The 22,296-nt window shown below is 29.4% G+C and overlaps 1 protein-coding gene across 1 annotated transcript in view; it reads right to left on the minus strand.

The window, feature by feature from the left end:
- The window catches only part of EYS (eyes shut homolog), a 138,299-nt gene that overhangs the window by 13,176 nt on the left and 102,827 nt on the right, over positions 1-22,296 (minus strand). Inside the window, exon 6 of the mRNA XM_016160553.2 lies at positions 7,213-7,378. Within this exon, the coding sequence (XP_016016039.2) occupies positions 7,213-7,378 (166 nt within the window). The remainder of the gene's footprint in view (positions 1-7,212; positions 7,379-22,296) is intronic.

The raw sequence follows: 22,296 nt of genomic DNA on the forward strand, positions 1-22,296 counted from the left end.
TATAATATCGCTAGAGGCATAAGAAAATTTATTTTATCTACATAAAATAAAAGAATGTCAGAAATGTACAATTTAGGCAATAGAAAATGCTCTAGAAAATTAAAAATATGATAAAACAAAAAATTCAATATTATTTTTAAGATATTTAATGGGGGAAATAGTAGAAAATAGAATAAAAAATTTAAAAAGCAATTATGAGAAAAATGAGAGGATCAATTTAGGAGACACAATATGAAATTTTGGACTTAGAGGCACAGAACAGGAAAAGAGAAAAGAGCAACTATGAGTAAAATAACACAGAGATTATATTAAAATTGAAAGACACGCTTCCAGATAAAAAATTTTATCAAATCACTCACAAGTGCACAAGAATAGTCATGAGAATGTAAATTGGTAGAGTTGTCACTGAAAACAGTATAGATGGAGGTTCCTCAAAAAATTAAGAAGAGAACTACTATATGATCTATTTCTGGTTATTTATCTAAAGAAAACAAAAACAGTAACTCGAAAAGAGATACATAACTTCAATGTTCATTATAACATGATTTATAATAGCCAAGCCATGAAAGCAACCTAAGTGTCTATCAATGAATAAATGGATAAAGAAGTTATTATATATATATGTGTATATTTATGTGTGTGTATATATATATATTTCATATATAAGTGAGATTATGCATTATTGGTCTTTCTCTGACTTATTTAACTTAGCATAATTTACTCAAGGTCCATCCATGTTGTTGCAAATGACAAAATTTTCTTCTTGTTTATGGTCGAAAATTATTCCATAATATATATGAAAATGGTTGAATAATATTCCATTATATATAACATATAATATAATATATAATATATGTAATGGAATATTATATGTATGTCTCACCATTATATATATTAAAAAATCTTGTCATATACATATATCTAAGAAAATCTTGTGCCAATATGAATGAACTTTGAATGAATTATACTAAGTTAGATAAGTCAGAGAAAGACAAATACAGTATAATCTTGCTTATATGTATAAACTAATAGAAAAAAAAAACTTATAGATACAGAGAACGGATAAGTGGTTGCCAGACCTGGGGGTGTCGATGAGTGAAACAGTCGATGGTGGTCAAAAGGTACAAATTCCCAGTTATAAAATAATTAAGTCCTGAAGATATAAAATGCAGCATGGCGACTTTAGTTAATACTGTATTATATATTTGAAAGTTGCTAAGATAGTTAATCTTAAATGTTCTCATCACGAGAAAAAAATGTATAACTACCTGTGGTGATAAATGTTAACTACAATTACTATAGTGGTCATTTTATACTATATACAAATATAAAATTGTTGTTTTGTATGACTGAAACTCATATAATGTTATATATTAATTATATCTTAATTTTAAAAATGAATATTATCCCCTAAAGTCCAAAATAGTGAAATTTCAGAATACTGGGGCAAAGAACATAGAAAAAGACTTCCAGAGATAATCACAAGCTGACTGTAAAGAATCAAAAAGCCTATTAAACAAATGATTCTACATTATTATTTCATGCATTCCTTTCTTTTGCTTTTATTATATATCTCATCAATTGTTATATCAGTACTGGGACTATTCCACAATCATTTCTGCATCTGTGTTCATGCTCAGGAAACCAATGATGCCATATATAATCTCGCTCAAACATTACTCAGCATGTGGATGAGAAGCATGTGTGATGGGAAAGCTAGGTCAAACAGCATATACATCTATAATATGATAGATATTGCAAAACTGCCCCGATCTGGCATTAGAGTGATTTTACATTTTGCTAGCAATGGATAAAATCATCAAGTTGTCAAACACTCAATTTTTTGCCAGACTTACAGAAGAAAAATTGTATATTTACGGTGTTTTAAAAATTATTTTTGCTCCCATTATGAATAAAGCTGAACACTTTCTCGTCTATTTAGGAATACTTTCTACGCATTTTGCAGTTTTGTCATTTGACTGCTTCTATGATGTCTTTTATAAGCAGACATTTTTGCTTTTCATGTAGTCAAATGACCAGTATTTTCTTTTTATTGTCTAAATTTTTGTTGGAAACTATAAAGGTCTTCCCCATCCAAATTTACAAAGTAATCGTCTAACATTTTTCTGATTTTTTTTTATCATTTTAATTTTGCATATTTAAAATTTTTATCAATATGAATTTGACCAAGTGTATGTTTTAAGATACAAATCTGGATTTTCCCCCTAGATAACTATCCAGCTGTTTGACATCAGTTACTGAATAATTCCTATTTACTCTAATAATTGTAAGATGGCAATTCTACTATATACAAAATATTTACATGACTTGTATTTATTTTAGAACTTTGTATTTTACATAATTTTTCATTATCAATGCAATTTTTTTTTATCAAAGCTATATAATATTCCTTAGTATCTGGTAGAGCTAAACTCTACCTCACTTACCCACAAAATGCACTTTTTCAGAATATACCTGGCTTTGGTTTAGTTTTCCATACAGACTTTAAGAAATAAACATAAAGACACTGTTGTTATTTTCTTGAAATTCTAATAAATATATGTAATAATATAGAGATTTAAAATTTTTAAAAATTAGGATTCATTGGATAAATACCTGGAAATGCAATTGCTAGGTCAAAAGGTAGAAGCATTTCTAATTTTCTGAGGAACCATAGACTGTTTTCTACAGTGGCTATACCAATTTGCAATCCTACGCATTGCACTTTGGGGTATTTAACCAAAGAAAACCAAAACAATAGTTCATAAAGATCTATGTACCCCTATGTTTATGGCAGCTCCATTTATAATAGCCAAAGTTTGGAAGCAACCTAAACGCTCATCAATGGACAATTGGATAAAGAAATTATGGTTCATATATATAATTAAATATTACTCGACCACAATAAATGAAATCCTATTATTTGCAAGAGCATGGATGGACCTAGAGGTTATTATGCTGAGTGAAATAAGTCAAAGATAAATATATAATTTCACTTATATGAGGAATCTAAGGGAAAAGAAAAAGAACAAAGTAATCAAAAACAGACTCACAAATATAGAGGACAATCTGGTGATCACACTGGGATGGAGAGCACAGCATAGGGAATGAAGTCAGCAGTAATGTAATGGCTATGTGTAGAGCCGGAGGGAAGATAATCAGGGGGATCGTTTCATAAACTATGTAAATGTCTAACCAATGTATTATATACTTGAAACTAATAATAAAATAAATAAAATGCTAAAACAATTAAGTTAATTTAATTTTAAAAATTAGGATTCATCTCCAAAGGAATGGTATATATTTAGAATTTATCTCAGATTTTGTGTGTTTGTAACAATAATGTGGTGATATTTGAAGTTTGTTTCAATTTAGAACTTTCATGTATTTTTTAATTTAAGTCCTAGACATTTTAATATTTTAACTGTTGTTCACATGAAATCTTTTTTTCCCATTATGTCATTAATTAACTCTTACCTGTATATAAAAAATATTTATTTCTATTTCATATTAACTAATTAACAGAATTTTGTTACTGTAAAAATGTTTTGAATATATTATTATAGATAATATAAGTGAAAAGCACTAAAGCACATTTTAAACCTTTTTAAAAACTCAGATTTCCTTTTTATTCTCAAAGTTAGGCCCTAATATCCTAAAGGAATATAAAAATAACAACAGATATTTAACAAAAGAAGATTTGCAAGTGAAGTAGTATAAGAAAAATACTTTTAATAAAATATTGCTGTGGAGGTGCAGGGTTTCTACTCTCATAATAATCATAAAATTATAAAAGTAATTATAACAAATAGATTTATAATTAATATCTTGTAATATCTTCTACCACAAGTAAGTTCAACTATTTCTAAAAAAAAAAAAGAATTAAAGTAATATTGGTTTGCAATATAATTCATAAATGCAATAATTACTATTTATTTAGGGTAAAAAGTTTACTGGCACATATTAAATGTTTTAAATGTACTTATTTAATTTAGTCAAACATACTGTAACAATCACAAGCTTTAAGCAAAAGAAAGACATTCAAAGAGAAATTGTTTCTTTTTTTTGCTATGATTTCATTTTTTCTTATCCGTAATTCAGATTCTCTTATTTCACTTACAACTCATTATCCACTCTGTCAATATCTTCTTTTCTTAAACCTAATAATACATATAATGAACATAGATGATGACATTGAAAGAAGACAGTGCATGTCAGCTCTTTCTCAAGTTGTACATTGTAGACCAATTGTCCTTGAAGGGGCTTCTTCTAATTAATTACCATCCCTTTTTTGTAGAGCAATCACATTGGCAAGAATTGATTGGGCGTGAAGATACTTCATTCAGTTGGTAGAAAATTCTCTTAATTAAAATAATTTTACTGCTGGTAAAATTAATGCACCCATGCAAATTTAGCAGCCTGATTTTAATGTTCTTTTTCAATTATATTTTATGAGAAAAAAAAAAAGGAAATAAGATCTTAGCAACAACCAGAAAAAAAAATGAGAATTATATAAAATATATAATTCCATTTACAACTTTTTTCACCTATCCTAAAATCTGCTTGTTCTGAAAACATGACTGAAAGAAGTTGCATTGTTGAATCTTTGTGCTAACATTAAAAAATTTGCATGGCTCTATTCACATATTTGTTGACTGTTGGGCTGTATCACACTGGCTTCTTAGCTTGGACAGCTGAGTCATTTAGAATCTCAAGTGTGGAGGTCACATAATTCTTATTTTTGTAATAATTAGCTATGTTCATTAAGTTCTGAACATAGATTCAAGAAGGCATAATGATTAAATATGCTTACATTACTTTGATGATAATTGCTCAAAGCTGATTTATCTATGAGCAATTCTGACTTTGTATTACCCCCACATCATAAAAAATATATTTGTTATACTACTTTCATTCATAAAATTAACTATTTTTGCTTAGAGATAATGTATCCATGAGCAATTTGATTTCCTATCCCTCTCTTATTTTTCCTAAAAAAACACATTTGCTATATTGTTGTAAATATGTTTCCTTTTAGCAATTTTTCGTTCTCAAAGAATTGTAATGTTTAAAATTAAGTAAATGTATCCATGTATTATTTCTACTTTGAGACAAAGGGAAATCAAGCATACAAATTATGCTGGCAGTGAAGCTGGTGAACTAACTTGGCTGGTGACAGTAGTAGATTATGTTTCTCAATCTGCACATTAAAACATTTAGGGAGCCTTTAAAATTTCCTATGTCCATGTCATGACAATTCCAGTTCGATTGTCCTCTAGGGGAAGTAGAGCAATAAGTATCATTTAAAAGCTCTGACCTAACACAATCCCTAAATAGCCCTGAGATAAGACATTTCAGGTAACTTCTCTAACCACAGTTCTTGTTTGTTTTGTTTGAGTCATTTGTAAAATAGTAATTATTTGTAACACAGTCTCTGAAGTTCCTTTTATCATCACTAACAATATAATCAACAAGCCATTGCTCTCTTCTACCAAGTTCGGTCTTGAGTGTGATTTGCTTAATGAACCGATAACTATTTCTGTCATTAGGGGTTGTTAACTCTCCAGAATACCATCTTGTGTACATGATGAAATAAATTATCATCTTCTGTTTAAAAGACTAATTGTTAGCTTACTTCAACACTGTTTTAATGTACTCATAGTAATAAGTGCAGCTGCTGTCAGTCGAATAAAACAAGCCATTAGTTGGGAACAGACATATCAAATCTACTAATGTACTGATTGTTGATAAACTATATTGCCAAAATGTCATTGACAGAGGAAATGTTCCTTAGAAGAATTAACTAGAGTACCATACAGTTTTAAGAATGTGAACCAATTTGCATGAGCTAAGTCAAATAGTATTCAAAGTATAATCAGAAAAACATAAAATTATGTATATCAAAATATATTTTGAAATGGAAACTGCCAGAGTATAAGACAATTAAAATATATTAATAAAATATATGTTGAAATTATTTTATTTTTAGTGTTAAAGCCAGAAAATTAGGATTCTTATTGACACCTCTATCACTTGCTCTCTGTATACAATTTATAAATAAGAATTTTCATTTGTTTTAAGCTCTTATTACCTCACAATATGACTACCATGAATTCACTACCATTTTTTTACCTTCTCCAATCTATTTCTTCACTTTATCTCTTTTTTTTTTTTAATTTTTCCAACTCTACTGTAATATCTTACCCCCTTTAAACAAAAATCATTATTTAACCCAATATTTTAGTTCTGGCATTGCCCTCTCCCCCAAGTTTTATTTTTACTCTTGTTCTCAGAGTTTCAGCAGGGCCTTTGAGGATTCATCTCTAATGATGTGTTTTTGTTTTCTGTTTTTTAAATTTTTTTTAAGTCACTTTACTGGGGATATGATTGACATACAAAAAGTTATAGATGTTAAACATATATAACTTGATGTATATGGAGATGAGTATGCAACCACGAAACAATAGTCAATCATTGTTATAAACTTACCTCTCATTTCCAAAAATTTCCCATCTCCTTTGTTTTGTTTTTACTTTTTCCCTTTGTAGTAAGAGCATTTAACATAAGATCTACCCATTTAGCAAATTTTAAAATATACAATACAGTATTGCTAATCATAGGCCTTATGTTGTACAACAGATTCCCTAAACTTGTTTATCTTCCATATCTGAAACTTTGTACCTTTTGAAATACAGTGTTTTGAAAAGTGTAATTCCTTCAATCTAATTCCCTCACTTCTGCAACTCCTCTATCCTGGCTCGTTCCCGTCTTTGTTCAAGGGTCATTTTATCATGGAAATTTATCTGACCTCCCAAATTACTCTCTCAATGGCCCATATTTTTCTTCTTCTTTTTTTTTTAATAGTTTCTTTGGTTAGAATCATTCATAGGAAGGTATTTCTTTCTCTAAGAGCATTTTATTTCAATTAACAATTATATATTTATTACTGTATTTGCCCAATAACTCCCATTCAAAAAAATAATCTATGAGACTAGGGAATAGCTTTAGTTTTCTTTACAATTATTTATCTTGAGCCAATCAAATTCATGAAATGTAGTAGGTGCTAAGGAACAAAGCAAATAATAAGAATATAAAATTCATTTTTTAAAAATTTTATGTTGTTATATAAAATTTGTATGTAATTAGAAAATACCTAGCAAATGTTGAAGTGATTCAGGCAAATAAAAATTAAAAATATACATCTTTTATTACCTGTAAATTCCAATTCCCACACAGATTTAAATTGGGAAGGATGAGGAAGTTCAGCTTGGCAAATATTATGGCTGATGGATCCACAGCAGCAATGGTACAGAGGAATTAAGCAATCATTCCTTAGAAACCAACATAAATTTCTTGTGTACCCTGGAGTACATATATACTAGAAAAACAAAGCAATAAAGCAATTATAAGTATCTTACTGAAATGTTTCAGTATATATTTTGGCTTATAAAATGCACAGCTAATTTCTAAAAATATCAATTTTTAAGAAAATTCTATAGGACACACTTTTTATCTCATGCTTTGTGTATTTCTCCTATTCTTTCATCATGTTAATGTTTAAAATGTCTATGTAATGTATTTTTGTCTTTGATTCATTTCTCAATCTATACCTGTAGTCTACAATCTTCTGTTTGTTGGGCTATAATTATTTTTTAATTAGAAGTATAGTATAAAGTAATGGATGCACTATTTAAAACACATGTGACCCAATAGGATTAAAACAATGAAATGCTAAGGTATTGTTTGAATGTGTTGAGCCTTTAAAATTTAAATAATCTGAAAATATGTTAATATAATAAAATATATTTTCTAATAAATAATCTGTCTATGGTAACCTCTAGTATCTTCAAAGACGGAATTCATGACTTGTTAAATCCACAATGAAATTAATTACACTTCAACAATTCAGGTCATATCGAGCTATCATTAAGTTTTAGCACATCCTATTTTAATCAGACCTTATGATGACATAAACCAATAAGATAAATTTAAGGCCTGGAGACAGACTAGGGCTTTATATTCTGTTTAGAGCATAAGCTACAATTATTTCTACTTCTCTGAGTTTCTAATGAGCAAATTCCCCATGAATTTGGCAAAAGGAAGCAAAGCTGAGTCATAAGGAACAAGGAATCACTAAAATCTGACAATTCCTTTAATGCAATTACTACATTAAGTAAACTTTGTTCTAATTGTTTCAAGTCATAATGACCTTCTACCTGGACTTGCTATACAACTTCTTAATGGCTACACAAAGTATGATTTTTAAAGTATAAGTCTCTATATAAATAAATGACCATAAAACTAATTGGAATTAGCATTAAAGATTAAAATAATCTAAAAAGTCATAATTTAATTACATTGAATGGCTATCAAAATAATACAATTTTATAATAATTTTTTAAGTCTTGATATCACCAAAAACTTTACTCCATAACTTTATACCAAGACATAGAATTTTGACTCTTCAAATGGCATCAGCTAACTTTCACTGCCAGTGAATATTGTGTCTTACTGACTTATGATCTTCACTGAGATTTTCATTGCATTTGAATTTATTACTGTACACAATAAACTTAACAAAAAAAGCATATTATTTATATTGGCAGAACCTGTAGTCATCTCTTTGCTTCAAATAAAACAAAACAAAAAGACTGAAAAACCTCAGCTTAAATTAAGCCATCTCTTAGGGATTTTTGTTTGTTTTATTTTGTTGTTTTGTTTTATTTGTGTGTGTGTGTGTGTGTGTGTGTGTGTGTGTGTGCATGTTTTAAAATGAGAAAATCAGAGGCAGTTGAACCAAAGTTATACAATGTTTGGCATAGTTAGGAGTGAGGAATCCATTTAAAAAATAAGATTTCACATCTGTAATTTGGGGAAGATGGACCAGTGAGGAGTAAGTGCGAACTAATGATAATAAATGCCAAACAAAATGACAGGAATAACATGGATCCCTGCTTACAGTGGTGCTATGGTGCTCATCTTGTAGACTGAACATTACCTGGAGACAAAATAGGGCTCTGACTTTTTCTGAATAAAAGAAACCAAAGTCTCACAGCAGATTTCAAGGGAAGTCAGAGGAATTTATTATTAGACCCCTTTATCCTAAATGAGAACACTGTGAAGGTAACCACACTTTAGACAAAGTTTGGATTTTATGTGGGGTTATTTGAAATAAGAAATTGGAGCTCTTATAACCATTTATTAATTATTAAAATACCAATAAAATGTCATCTAACTTAACCTGAGCAATATATTTCATTAGACTATATGCAGAGGTTAGACCATGATACAGATTTATTTCTGAATCCAACCTCTCATTCGTGACTTGTATGTTCATGTGAGAATTCATATCTATACACACATACCACAACGAAAATATAAAAATCGATGTACTACATAACCATTAAAGCAGGTTAACAGAACATAAGTAAAGAAAATAAGATGGATGGGTAAAGGCTTTTGAACAAGTAAATTAAACTTCATCTCTAAATATCTATGAGCTTTCTAGCAGCCAAGAAAAAAGAGAAATCATGAAAATAAAGCCTAATTCTTCTTAGTGATTAGTTTTATTTTGGTGGATTCATTCTAGTTTTTGGGAGGACCACATTTCCAAATAATCTTTCTAAAAGATAATTTTCATATGGTGGAAGATACTAAACCATTGATAATCATGTAATGATCTTTTTGTTGAAAATTATTTATTAAATTGACCACAAATTCATAAAGTTTTCTCTGAATAGTGCTACTTTATATTCAAGTAAGATGATTTTCAATAAATTAAATTCTCTTGGAGTATATATTTCAAAAACACTGCTAATGAAGGAAAAGCAGTCATTGTGAATTCAGGGGGATATTGTGACTAATATACTACTCGCTGCCTGTTAAAACACAATTTTCTTAGTTCTTATAAACTTAAACAGAAAAACAATTAATTGACTCAGAATCAATTGTATGGTCAGATTGGTGTTTTTGTGGAATTCAATTATTCTAAGTGACTTCTATTTTCCAGAGAAGTAAATTTCTAGTAGAATGAATCGCCCTCTATGTCATTGTTATCCAAAGTTCCACAATAAACACAAGTGACATGGTAATATTAACTTTTACCCATCAATTTTATTTGAACCCACAGGGATTAAAAAATATCTATATGGAAATGCTCACTTAGCTATTTTATTTTTTAATCTTCCCAAGTTAATAGTTAGAATTATGTTTTAAAACAACACTTATTTTTAATACTACTTCTAATTGAGTTCATGGATTAGATAACAAATTTTAGTTCAAAAATATGTGGAGGTCTGGAAATTGATTTCCACATTCATAAGTTTCAACCTTTAACCATGAAATAGAAATTTAACTCTTTTTATATATTTCTCAACTGTTCGCTTGGGACTTTATATTTTTAGCATTGAAATTCCTGTGTCCAGTGAAGGCACTCAGTCCTAGGCAAACTGGTCATGTTGGTTTCCCTAAAGAGATTGTGTATTCAAAGTATTATTTCTGAAAGAAAAGAGTATGAGGAACAGAGCTGCAGTTAGTATGTGATGGGAGAGAGAAATTAATCTTCTGTTCTTCTAGGTCTCTAAAGTGTGGGGTGTGTGTGTGTGTGTGTGTGTGTGTGTGTGTTAATTACCACAGCATAAGCTATCTAACACACTAATCAAAAGTTTCCTTCATCTAGATATGAAACTAGACTCAGTACTGAAGATTGTTTCAACTTTGCAATATTTATCAACTGTATTAAATTGGCTTTTATCTCATAAAATATATTTCTGTAAAAAAATTAATATTACATTGATTACAGTAAATAATAGTTGTTTATAAATTGCTGAGAACATATATTGATAATAAGTTATAATCTATCTTATCTTTGACTGTCCTGTTTATACATAAAAATTGAAAACGGCAATCAGCATTTGCACTAGTTTTTTGTTTTGTTTTGTTTTGTTTTGTTTTGTTTTGTTTTTTTTAAGTGAGTAGGGTATCAGGGGGTGGGAATATACAGACATGCATTTAGCAGTGAACATCTATCTTATTGTTGACAGTGAAGTAATTAACTTGCACATATTAGGAAACTAAACAACTGATTTAAACTTCAATAAGCTCATGAGAACATAATTTTTATAAAAAAAACAGTGAAATTAAGACAATGATGAACTAGTTTCACAATGGCAGTAAAAAGAAACAAGAAAATTTAGAAAACTGTTTTTAGAAAGAAAAGCAATCTATTTCTTGTATCACATATCACTGTATATTACATCAGAAAGGATTAAAGTTTGCAGTACCAAAATTTTGTAATTTGATTCACATACAAAAAAATCATTAAAAAAATTTATTATCCTAACTGATTTAATAGATTATATGCCAAGTGTATTTAATGATGCTTTACTTAAAGCTTTTCTTTTTTTTAAAGGGGAACCAATTTTTATTGATAGTATAAAGAAGATTTAAAAAACAATTCTAGATGATTTCTTATTTTAATAGTCTAATTTCTTAGGTAAGATAATGATTTATTATAGATATTCTTCTTCTCATGCTGTATTAAGCATCTTAAACTACCTCTCAAAGAAACTGTATCCCAAAATCATGGCTTATACTCATCATTGCCACATCTATTTCTTAATGATTTTATTTATGTTCATTTTAAGCACTTACAAGTTTTTAGAAACTATAAGAATATATAGAAATATTTTTCTTTATATAATGAAGATACTAAAAATAGGAGTGAGATATATCACATCTATCTCTACCCCCATCATGTGTGTGTGAGATAACATTTTACCATATGTGTAAACTTTACCATTGTTCAAATAGTTCAAAAGCATTATCTTATTAAATTCATTCCATTTGAATTTTCAACAGCTTGATAGAACAAGTCATACTATACTTTATACTTCAGATAAGAAAATTATGAGTTTTTTCTTCCTTTGTGTAAGTTCATACGCCTAATTTTTATAGGGATAGGACCAAAATCTATATACTTGGGTTTCAAATCCCAACATCTTTTACCTTATGTTTTTTCATTTCCTCTTAAACAGAAGTAGTACTGGTGCAAGTGTTAATTGACAAAAAAAAATATTTTCGCTAAAATTTAAAGTATAAAATCTTATAAATCTAAAAAGCTTTATTGTTTTTCTAATACCCCTTCTTTCCATTATCGTTTTTTTTACTCAACTCATCCTTTTTGATTTAGTACTAATAAAATATTAACATGTTATTTATTTGTAAAATATCTTATTTTACAATAACTTCCAAAAAAGCAGTGATAAATCCACACAGAAAAAATTTAAAAATATTCAATAAATTGCTGCCTACAATTAACTTAATTTAGCTTTAAGGACACATATAAACTGAAAATAAAGGTATGGGAAAATATTTCAAGTAACTGTTAATCAGAATAAAGTAGGGATAGCTATACTAATATCAAGAAACACAGTCTTCAAGCAAAAAATGGTCAAAAGAGACAAAGATAGTCATTATATATTGATGAAGGGGTCGGTATATCAAAAAGATACAATATCTGTGAACATTCATGCACCTAAATTTGACACATCTAAATAAATATAAAGCAAATACTAAAAGAACTAAAAGGAGAAATAAATTATAATACAACAACCCCTGGGAACTTCAATACCTCACTTTCTAAGGAATAAATAGATCAATTCAGAGAATCAATAAAGGAACAGAAGATTTGAACAAAACTATAATCTAAATGATTGTAACAGACATGTACAGGACAACACATCAAACAGAATACACATTCTTCAAAGGACACATGGGACATTTTTTTCTAGAATAGATCGTGTATTAAGCTGCAAACAAGTCAACAAATCAAAAATAACAAAAATAATTGTATCAAGCATCTTTTCTGACTGCAGTGGTGTGAAACTAGAAATCAGGGACAGGAGGAAAGCTGAAAAATCAACAAATATATGGAAGTTAAACAACAAACAAGTCAAAGAAGAAATGAAAGAGAAAGTTTTAAACATTTTTGAATTAATGATAATAGAAACACAACATAATAAAATGTATAGAATGTAACCAAAGTAGTTCTAAGAGGTAAGGTAAGTGTATAGTGATAAGGTAAGTATAGTATATAGCGATAGGTAAGTATATATATAATATATATATTACATATATATATCGCTATATACATTCCTATCTCTATATAGAGAGATCTCCCCTCCCTCTCCTCTCTCTCTCTCTCTCTCTCTCTCTCTCTCTCTCTCTATATATATATATATATATATATATATATATATATATAATTTATTATTTGGAAAGATTAACAATATTGACAAAATTTTAGCTAGACCAACTCAAAAAAAATGAGGATCCAAATAAATTATAAATGAAAAATAAGACTTTTCAACTTATGTTGAACAAATAAAAAATTAGACTACTATAAATAATTATGCACATACAAATTGACAACCTAAAAGAAATGGATAAATTTCTAGAAACATGCAATCAGCCAACACTGAACCATGAAAAAAATAAAAAACTCTGAACAAAAAATTAAAGAGTAAGGGAATTTAGTCAGGAGTCAAAACCTCCCAATGAAGAAATCCCCCAGGACCAGTTGGTTTTACTAATGGATTCTATTAAATATTCCAAGAACTAATACTTATCTTTTTCAAACTTTTCTAAAAAATAAAAGAGAAAAATACACTTCCAAATTTATTTTATTAGGCAAGCATTACCCTGATACCAAAATCAGACTAGGAACCTACAAGAGAATAACATTATACATCAATATCCCTGATGGATATAAATGCAAAAATTCTCAACAAAAAATTAGCAACCCATTCAACAGTTCACTAAAAGGTTATATATTATGATCAAGTGAGATTCATCCTTGGCATATAAGGATTGTTCAATGTATGTAAATCAATAAATGTGGTACATCACTTTGATAAAATAAAATATAAAGATTATATGATCATCTCAATAGATTCATAAAAAACATTTGACAAATTCAATTCATTTTCAATGGTGAAAAGATTGACAGCTTTTGTCTAAATTCAGGGACAAAAGAAGGGCGCACACTCTCACCACTCTCAACATATTACCAGAAGTTCTAGCCAAAGCAATTAAGTAAGAAAAAGAAATAAGAGATATCTCATTTGAAAAGGAAGAAATAAAATTCTCTGTTTGCAGATGACATGATCTTATATATAGAAAATCCTAAAGACTTCACCAAAAACTATTAGAAATAATCATTGAATTCAGTAAGGTTGCAGCATACAAAATCAACATACAAAAAAGTCAATTGTGTTTCTATATACTAACAATGAATTACTTTAAGAAATAAAGAAAATCTCATTTACAATAGCATAAAAAACAATAAAATACTTAGGAATTCATTTAATGAAGGAGATGGAAGATCTGTATAATGACAACCATAAAATGTTAATAAAAAGAAGAAAAAATAGTTAGAAAGATACCTTGTGTTCTTGGATTGGACTAAATAATATTATTAAAATGTCCCTACTACCCATAGCCATCTATAAACTCAATGCAATCTTAATTACTATTTTGCGAGTCTTTTTTTCATAAACAGAAAAATTATTCCTAAAATGCATGTGAAACAACAAAAGACCCAAAATAGTCAATGTAACCCTGAGAAAGAAGAACAAAGAGGCATAACAGTTCCTGATTTCAGACTGCTATAAAGCTATAGTACTCAAAACACAGTGGTGCTAGTATAAAAATAGATAGATAGACCAATGGAACAGAATCGAGAACCTATAATAAATGTATATGTATAATTTTCAACAAAGGAGCCATAAAACACATACTGGAGAAAAGAAAGCTTCTTTAATAAGTGACCATGGGAAAATTGGAAAGTTATACACAAAAGAATGAAACTAGACTGCTACTTGTCACTATACATAAAAATTAACTCACAATAGGTAAAAACCTTAAATGTAATTTTTTTCTAAATATAATTTATGCAGTTTTTCATGGCATAGTTAGACATATTTGATAAATTTGCCAGCTCAGGAAGAGCAAATCCTTAACAGACTAAGAGTGATTTAATATCCTTTTTTACTTGCATGAAAGGTTGGAAAATTAGTTCAATAGTTAATAATTCATCTCTTCTAATACTAAACAAGTTTTTGTAACATTTTGTTATATTACTTGAAACCTATCTGTAGTTAAATTAAATATTATGTTAAATTTCTTTTTTATCTCTAGAAATATATATTGGACTAAATCTTTCCCCAAAAAAACTTATAGTTTTTTCAATATCTTTTATATAATCATTCTTTACCTCAATGATTTCAATTTTTACATCCAAAACTTAAATCTTAAATTTGTTTCCCCATATAAATTAGTGAAAATTTTTTCTTAAATATCTTTTATAAGTCAATTTCTTAAATAATTTCTTACATGTCACATGAATTCTGATTTTATTTCTATTAATATCTGTAACTGTTGGTCATTCTGATGAATTATTATTGGAGTCACATGATTTTTTTAGACTAAATAGTTTTACTTATTTTTGTTAAAGGCCATGGTAGACATATGGAATAAGTCTTTTAAAAGGAAAATTTCTAGATTATAGTTCAATTTTTTTTTTTACAAAGCTTAGAGTACTGATTAGAAAATTTTCTCACATGAGAAACATTTTTAAAAATTAATCTACAAATTCTGTCAGTGAACAAGTAGGAAATTATTATAGATATGCTAAATTAATAATACTGAAGTATAAAATGAATAAAACTTTAAAATATTATAATTTAGCATGAGTTGAAATAGCCTACTTCATTGCTGAATATGAGTATAAGACTTTAACTCATGGCCTGCATAAAAGCAATTTGGACATATTAAAAATACTAAAATTCACTCTGATATCTTTCTCTGGGGTAATTCTAAGTAATTTTATATTTCCTTCAGGTCTTTCTTATATCTACCTTTTATATCATCAGTTTTAATGAGGAAATTAAGGGACAATATGCTTTTCTGGGTCAATTATGGTCATTATAAGTTCACCTTGAATGACACCATTGAGAACTTAACATCATTACTAAAAACACAGAATACATGTATTATAAATATATCTTGGCCATTTAGAAGTTTGTATAATAAGAAGAGAAACTCCTAATTTTTTAAAACCAAAATTTAATATATGTTTCTTGATTTCTGTATTCACTGTTCAAAAAAGATGAATAATTATAATTTTCTTTACAAGAAAATTTAACTGTGTGATAATGCATATCATGCTGTTTAGGTACAATTATGTAATTAAACTTTGTACCTCATTGTAAAAAGTTCTAATCATCAATCATCAGCATATTGTCAGAAGAAATTTTTTGAGACAGATTGCCTGCAAAAAGACATGCTAACTCTCATAACAGAAGCAAGAATAATTAGAGATTGACCCAGATTTGCTAATTAGTAATCCTATTCAAAATATAATGGCAACAACCAATGACAACCATAAAAAATAACCTGTCACTCCTGTTCTTTCAGGACCTACAATATTCCTACAGTGGCCATCCATCTACCTGTAATTCTAAATTCTTAAAATGTTCTGCTCCATCAAAATTTAGGTAGGAAAAGGTTATGAAGAGCTAGGGGAAGGAGGTAGAAAATATATTTAACATATTAAATATGCTTAAATATCACGAAACCTCTCTCTTGCACGTGCTCTCTCTCTCCCATCAGTTTGAGGAAACAATCCCTATAACAGATTAACACTATTAGCAAATCTGAATTTTGACTATTCTTAAATATAAAATAAGACAATGTTCCATCTTGTTCGATAATGTGTGCCTGGGTACAGAATTTACACAAAGTAGGTTTTTAATAAATATTCTTTCAATGAGGACAACTCGCAATATGGTGCCTATCAGTAAGCAAATAAATTTAAGAGATTAATAAAGAAAGAGACATTTTCCATAAAGAGATCTAAGGATTTGAGCAAAACTTATTGAGGAACAATGAAAATTAATTATCTCATGAGCCTCTAAAATATCTGTGATTATATCGAAGATCGAGATGTTGGCTCTACAGTATAGTAAATTATGTGTGGTTCTCACTTTGTAGCATGTATTGCCTCATTTTTAATTAATACTTTTACTGATTTAGAGTGCCAGGTGAAAGAGTTACTTCACAAATTGTTAAACATCAGAATCACATAGATCACAATTCACAGAATTAAATGTCCATATCGTGAAGTACAGCAGTTAAACAGTGCTCAATGGATTAACTAGACTTAGTTCAATGCCTGTTATACCAACCAAGGCACTGATAAGACCCCTTTTCATTCTCCAATGTATCATATCTAGATAATAAATTAGTAAGTCACCTACACATGCAGGATATGGCATTAGCAGGGGCTATTTCTGCCTGAGTAATGGGAGAGCAAAGTATAAAAAGGCAAGATCTCACTTGATAAACATACCTGCTGTTTCTCTTAGTAAGTGACAAATAGACCTACCAAACACGCCCACCATTTCAAAGTAAATGAGAAATTTTAACCAATGAATGATGAGTCTATTTCTTCTGAGATACAGAACCAACCAATCATTTTCTGCTTTTCTTTTTTCTGACTTGCACTGATTTACTTGTGTCAATTAGTACAGAATGCCATCTGTACTTTAGCTTGGCTCTAAAACTCAAACTAGAAATGGCTACTAAGGATAAATCTAAAGTAACTTCTTTTTATGTTTCCTAAATATTTTTAAAGAAGAGCGAACATCATTCTTATAATCAAATTTATGTTTTCAGTTAGAGAGTGTCTCTAATCATTTAAGCATGCAGTTTTCTTATGTTTAAAATAAATTTTCTGAAAATCTCTGTTTTAGTTTTTGTATTTCTTTTCTGTTGTTGATATAAAAAATCAACCTTAGTAGTTTAAAACATTTTTATGTATATATTTCTCAAGTTCAGAAGTCTGAAATCATTTCTACCGGGATAGAGCCAAGATTTTAGGAGGGCTGGTTTCTCCTGTAGGCCGTCAATGGAGAATCTGTTCCCATAGCTTTAAGAGCTTGTAGATGTATCCCTTGGCTTATTGACTCTTTCTACATGTACAAAGAGTATCACTCCAATCTCTGCATCTGCCATCATGTCACTTCCTCTGACTCTGACTCCTTCAGTAGCTCTTTTATAAGGATCTTTGTTATCACTTCAGGCCTAGCTGGATAATAGAGAATAATCTCATATCAAGATTATTGTCTTAATTACATCTTTAAAGTCTCTTTTCCACATAAAATAACATCAGTGGGTTGGTATGTTCTGGGGATTAAGATATGGGCATATCTGGGGTGCCATTATTCAATCAAGCATTCTCTGAATTCCTAGAAACTGTTCACAAAAGTATGTCTTCAGTCTACTTAGCATATACTTTTGATACCTTTTTTTAGATATTCAGTCTTAGCATTACTATAAATATTATGGCTGTGACTCCTGTTAATGAGGAACTTGGGAGGAGTGTCGCCATCTTAAAGATCCAAACATAATATAAATGAGATTCACATAAATAACCATACTTTTTAAAATAGTTTCACTAGTGACTTCTCCTTACTTATAAGAGGCAAATTTTTAACTCATAAAAACTTAAGGCATGCTTTTTTAACCATTCATTTTTAATTGCATTATTAGTGAAGATGTATTAACACCTTTAGTTTCTCTAAGGTATATACAGTGTTTATAGTCATTTCCTTTAAATATAAACAGTTCAACCTTATTCACAGGGTTTACATTCATTTACATGAATTAATTAAGCTCTCCCTTCTTATACTTAAGCCGTTTTAATTTTTTATCACTTGACATAAAAATTCTGCTGAAAATAAGAAAAGAAATAATAAAATGCTGCAAACTTCATTCTTGTTCATATACATGGATAATGGTAAAAAAAATCAAACCAAATTTTAAAAGTATGAGAGTTTTTTAATATATGTATCATTTAAAATGCCTTTAAAATTTTCCTATTATATAACTAGTACTAATTATTACAATCAATCAAGAGAAAACATGTGAAATTACAAAGGACTACTTATTGTAAACTAGTTAAGATCCATCCCTTGCATGTAGAAGTGACACTGACATGAGCACTAAGTCTTGAATACTTCTATTTTTGTCCTAGAACTACTACTAAGATGCCTATTCTTTTCTGTATACAAAGAAGTCCTTAATATTAATAGAAGCTGTGTGCAGCTTTAATTTCTATTAATCCTCCAAATTATCAACATCCCTTGCTTTATTATTGCTTGTTTCCTGGAAAGGCAAAGTCCAGAGGACTCAGATAATACTATGTGAGGTTACCATAGAAGAAGTTTCTACTATTTTTGTGACTAACAATTATAAGGCAATAAAACGATTTGAAAATTGCTTAAATATTAAACCTAGGGAAAATTTTGTATTGCATTGTCTCAAAAAGTTCTTTTAAGTCAAATATATTGTTTTTGCTTTCTAGTTTACGATATTACAATGATTCAAATGATTAAAGTATATTGAAGAACTAAGATATAAAAAGTAACACAATGCACATGAAAAAGCCTTAAAAGCTAGTGTGAGGATGCTATTCTATTTCAAACACTATTTTAGGCAAGAGTCAACTTCTCTACCAAGAACCTGAACAAGAGCAGGATAAATAATTCAATTAATAGAGTCAGAAAATTATTAAGAAATATGTCTATGGAATAGAGAGAAGAGCAGAGAGATAAGTATCTCTGAGTACAAGACATGAATGTGTAGACTATTGAAGTGAATCCTGATCACGTTACATTGCTGAAGCTACCCTGAACAGTTCAACTCAAGAGCATGGAATCATGTTCTTGCCTCCTTCTCTCCTTAAAAACAAGTAGAAAGAACTCTCTCTTAATGTCACACCGGTTTATGTTACTTATTACAACTCTTCCAAACCTTTTGTCTAAATGTCCAATTATATCAATAAATAGAAAAAAAAATTTAAGTATTTCAGAGGGAAGGATTGAAAAACACAGTTTGTGACTAAGCAGCACATCTTCTTTCTGAACTGGAAGTGCATAGTCTATTCCCAATAAAGAAAGGAAGATAATAGAAAAGCATTTGACTTAACCAACTGTATGCACCTAACAGATATAGGATCTATATAAACCAGAGAAAGGCTTCTCAATCTGGAATCTAGCTTATGTTATGGTCTGCTAATTTGAGACAGAAGCTTCTCTTTTTTAGGTTTGAGATATTTAAACTTTCATAATGTCTATTTTTTCTTTCTGTGCACAAGTTTAACTATTTTCCAACTTTCACAGCTTATACTTACTCAAAGGCAGGTTTGCTCAGCCACAGCAATACGGATATTTTGGACCTGAGATTTCTCTGGTATGTGCATTGTAGGATGCTTAGCAGCAAACCTAGTCTCTACTCACCACATGCCAGTAGCAGCCCAAACCTTGATTTGTGAAAACCAAGAATGTCTGTGGACATTGCCAATTATCCCCTAGGGGGCACGATCACACTTGATTGCTCAAGGAATCTTCTTGTACCTCATCTTGACTATTCTTTTCCAAAGATGGGTATGTCTGTCAGCACAAACTATGGCAATACCCACTCAGTCCCTAAGTGTGAAGAAAGTGTCTCTGAGGACTGATAAAAATGGAAAATACCGGTGTGTTTATCTGGTTGAGAGTACAACTGGAAGGTATCTTGGGAGCTTAGAATGTAGTTCTTGGGCTAATAAAAAACAGTCTCAGTTTTCCTGTTTAATTTAGTCCTTAGTAGATCATAGTGTGAATTTTAGATTTTTCCATTGTGTGTATCTGAGTAAATTAATATCTTGTGTTCATAACATACTAAGCTTATCCAATCTCTCTTTATTTGATTTGTTGATGTTTACAATTTTTACATTTAAAAAATTTACTGAGAGCTATTTTGTGTATCACGTGAGTCTTTGCATCTTTCCCTAAATTCCATGACAAGCTAGCACTGACTACTAGAGACTGTGCTTATCCTAGAAATATCCTTCTAAATAGGTTCCCATCAACTACATGTGGAATAACTTGCCTGGCTAGACCTTCCAGTCTTCTCTGGAAGAAAGTTATTCCTGTATAAAGAAACAAAGATATCTACCTTCTACATTTGGATAGCTTCAAATTTAGCTTCAAAGATGTCGTTGTTGCTATTTTAGTATGAGCTACAATCACAATAAGCCTCTGGTTAAGTGCAGACCCTGTAAGGTCTAAATCTGTGTCCTCAAATTCGTGTGTGTGTGTGTGTGTGTGTGTGTGTGAGAGAGAGAGAGAGAGAGAGAGAGAGAGAGAGAGAGAGAGAGAGAGAGAGAGATTGATTCTGCTTAGATTTTCTGTTGTTTCAACTAAAATTCTCAAACTCTAAATCCTACTCAAATTGCAAATTTTACTCATATGGAATTCTAATTTGAGCTTTACTTCTTTCAGCATGTTTGCATAAGTCACGCTTGTTGAAAATAATTATTTAAAAAAAATTAACTAGAGGATGGAAATAGAAGAGAGAAATAAAACAGATGGTAAAGTTAAACTAAATGAGTTTTTAAAGTTTGTTTTTTTGTTGTTGTTGGTTCCCCAATGAAGACTTAAAAAGATGAGATAAAACATAAATTGCATCCTGATATCTGCATCTGTGAACCAGTTGTAAAAGAAGAGAACAAAAAGAGCTGTGTATAAAGCACTCATGGCATTTTCTTTAATGGTATAAAAAACGGCAATCAACAATTCTAAGTTATAATATCAGGAAGTTATAAAATATTTGGACAGACACAAATCAGAAATTGTGGCTCTAACAATGTATATTATCTACTAAAAATTAAATTAAATTTATTAGTAAATCCTTAAAACTTTAAGGAAAAGAAATCTTAAATCATTGCTCTGAGGCAATATAAATAGTTCTTATATGCAGAGTGACTGCATTTTTACTTTAAAATGTGCATAATATCAAATATATTCTTTATTTTAGTGGCTGTTGCTTATTCATTTTTCTAAACACAAAAATGACAATAAGAACCTTTTATATTTTACTTTTTTTTTTTTTTTTGCCATGAGCTCTTAATTTCTTCAATGATTAATTGTGTGTGGTGGTTATTAGAAATCTGACTTTCATTTAGGAAGTGACCATTGTTGTAACATGGGGGCCATTTATATCATTAATGTTGGGAACGCAATTGCCATTGTAAAAGTGCTTGATTGGAAAATGCTCATCACAATTTCAATGAGAAAGTTCAGCATCTTTCTGCCACTTTAATGATAGAGAAAATGAATTGAAAATAGAGAAATTTAACCCATAATGAAGAGCATGGTTTAGAATTAATAAGGTTCTAACCTTCAAGGTTTT

The sequence above is a fragment of the Rousettus aegyptiacus genome, unplaced genomic scaffold (genome assembly GCF_014176215.1).
Source record: "Rousettus aegyptiacus isolate mRouAeg1 unplaced genomic scaffold, mRouAeg1.p scaffold_m13_p_1, whole genome shotgun sequence".
Lineage (NCBI taxonomy): Eukaryota > Metazoa > Chordata > Mammalia > Chiroptera > Pteropodidae > Rousettus > Rousettus aegyptiacus.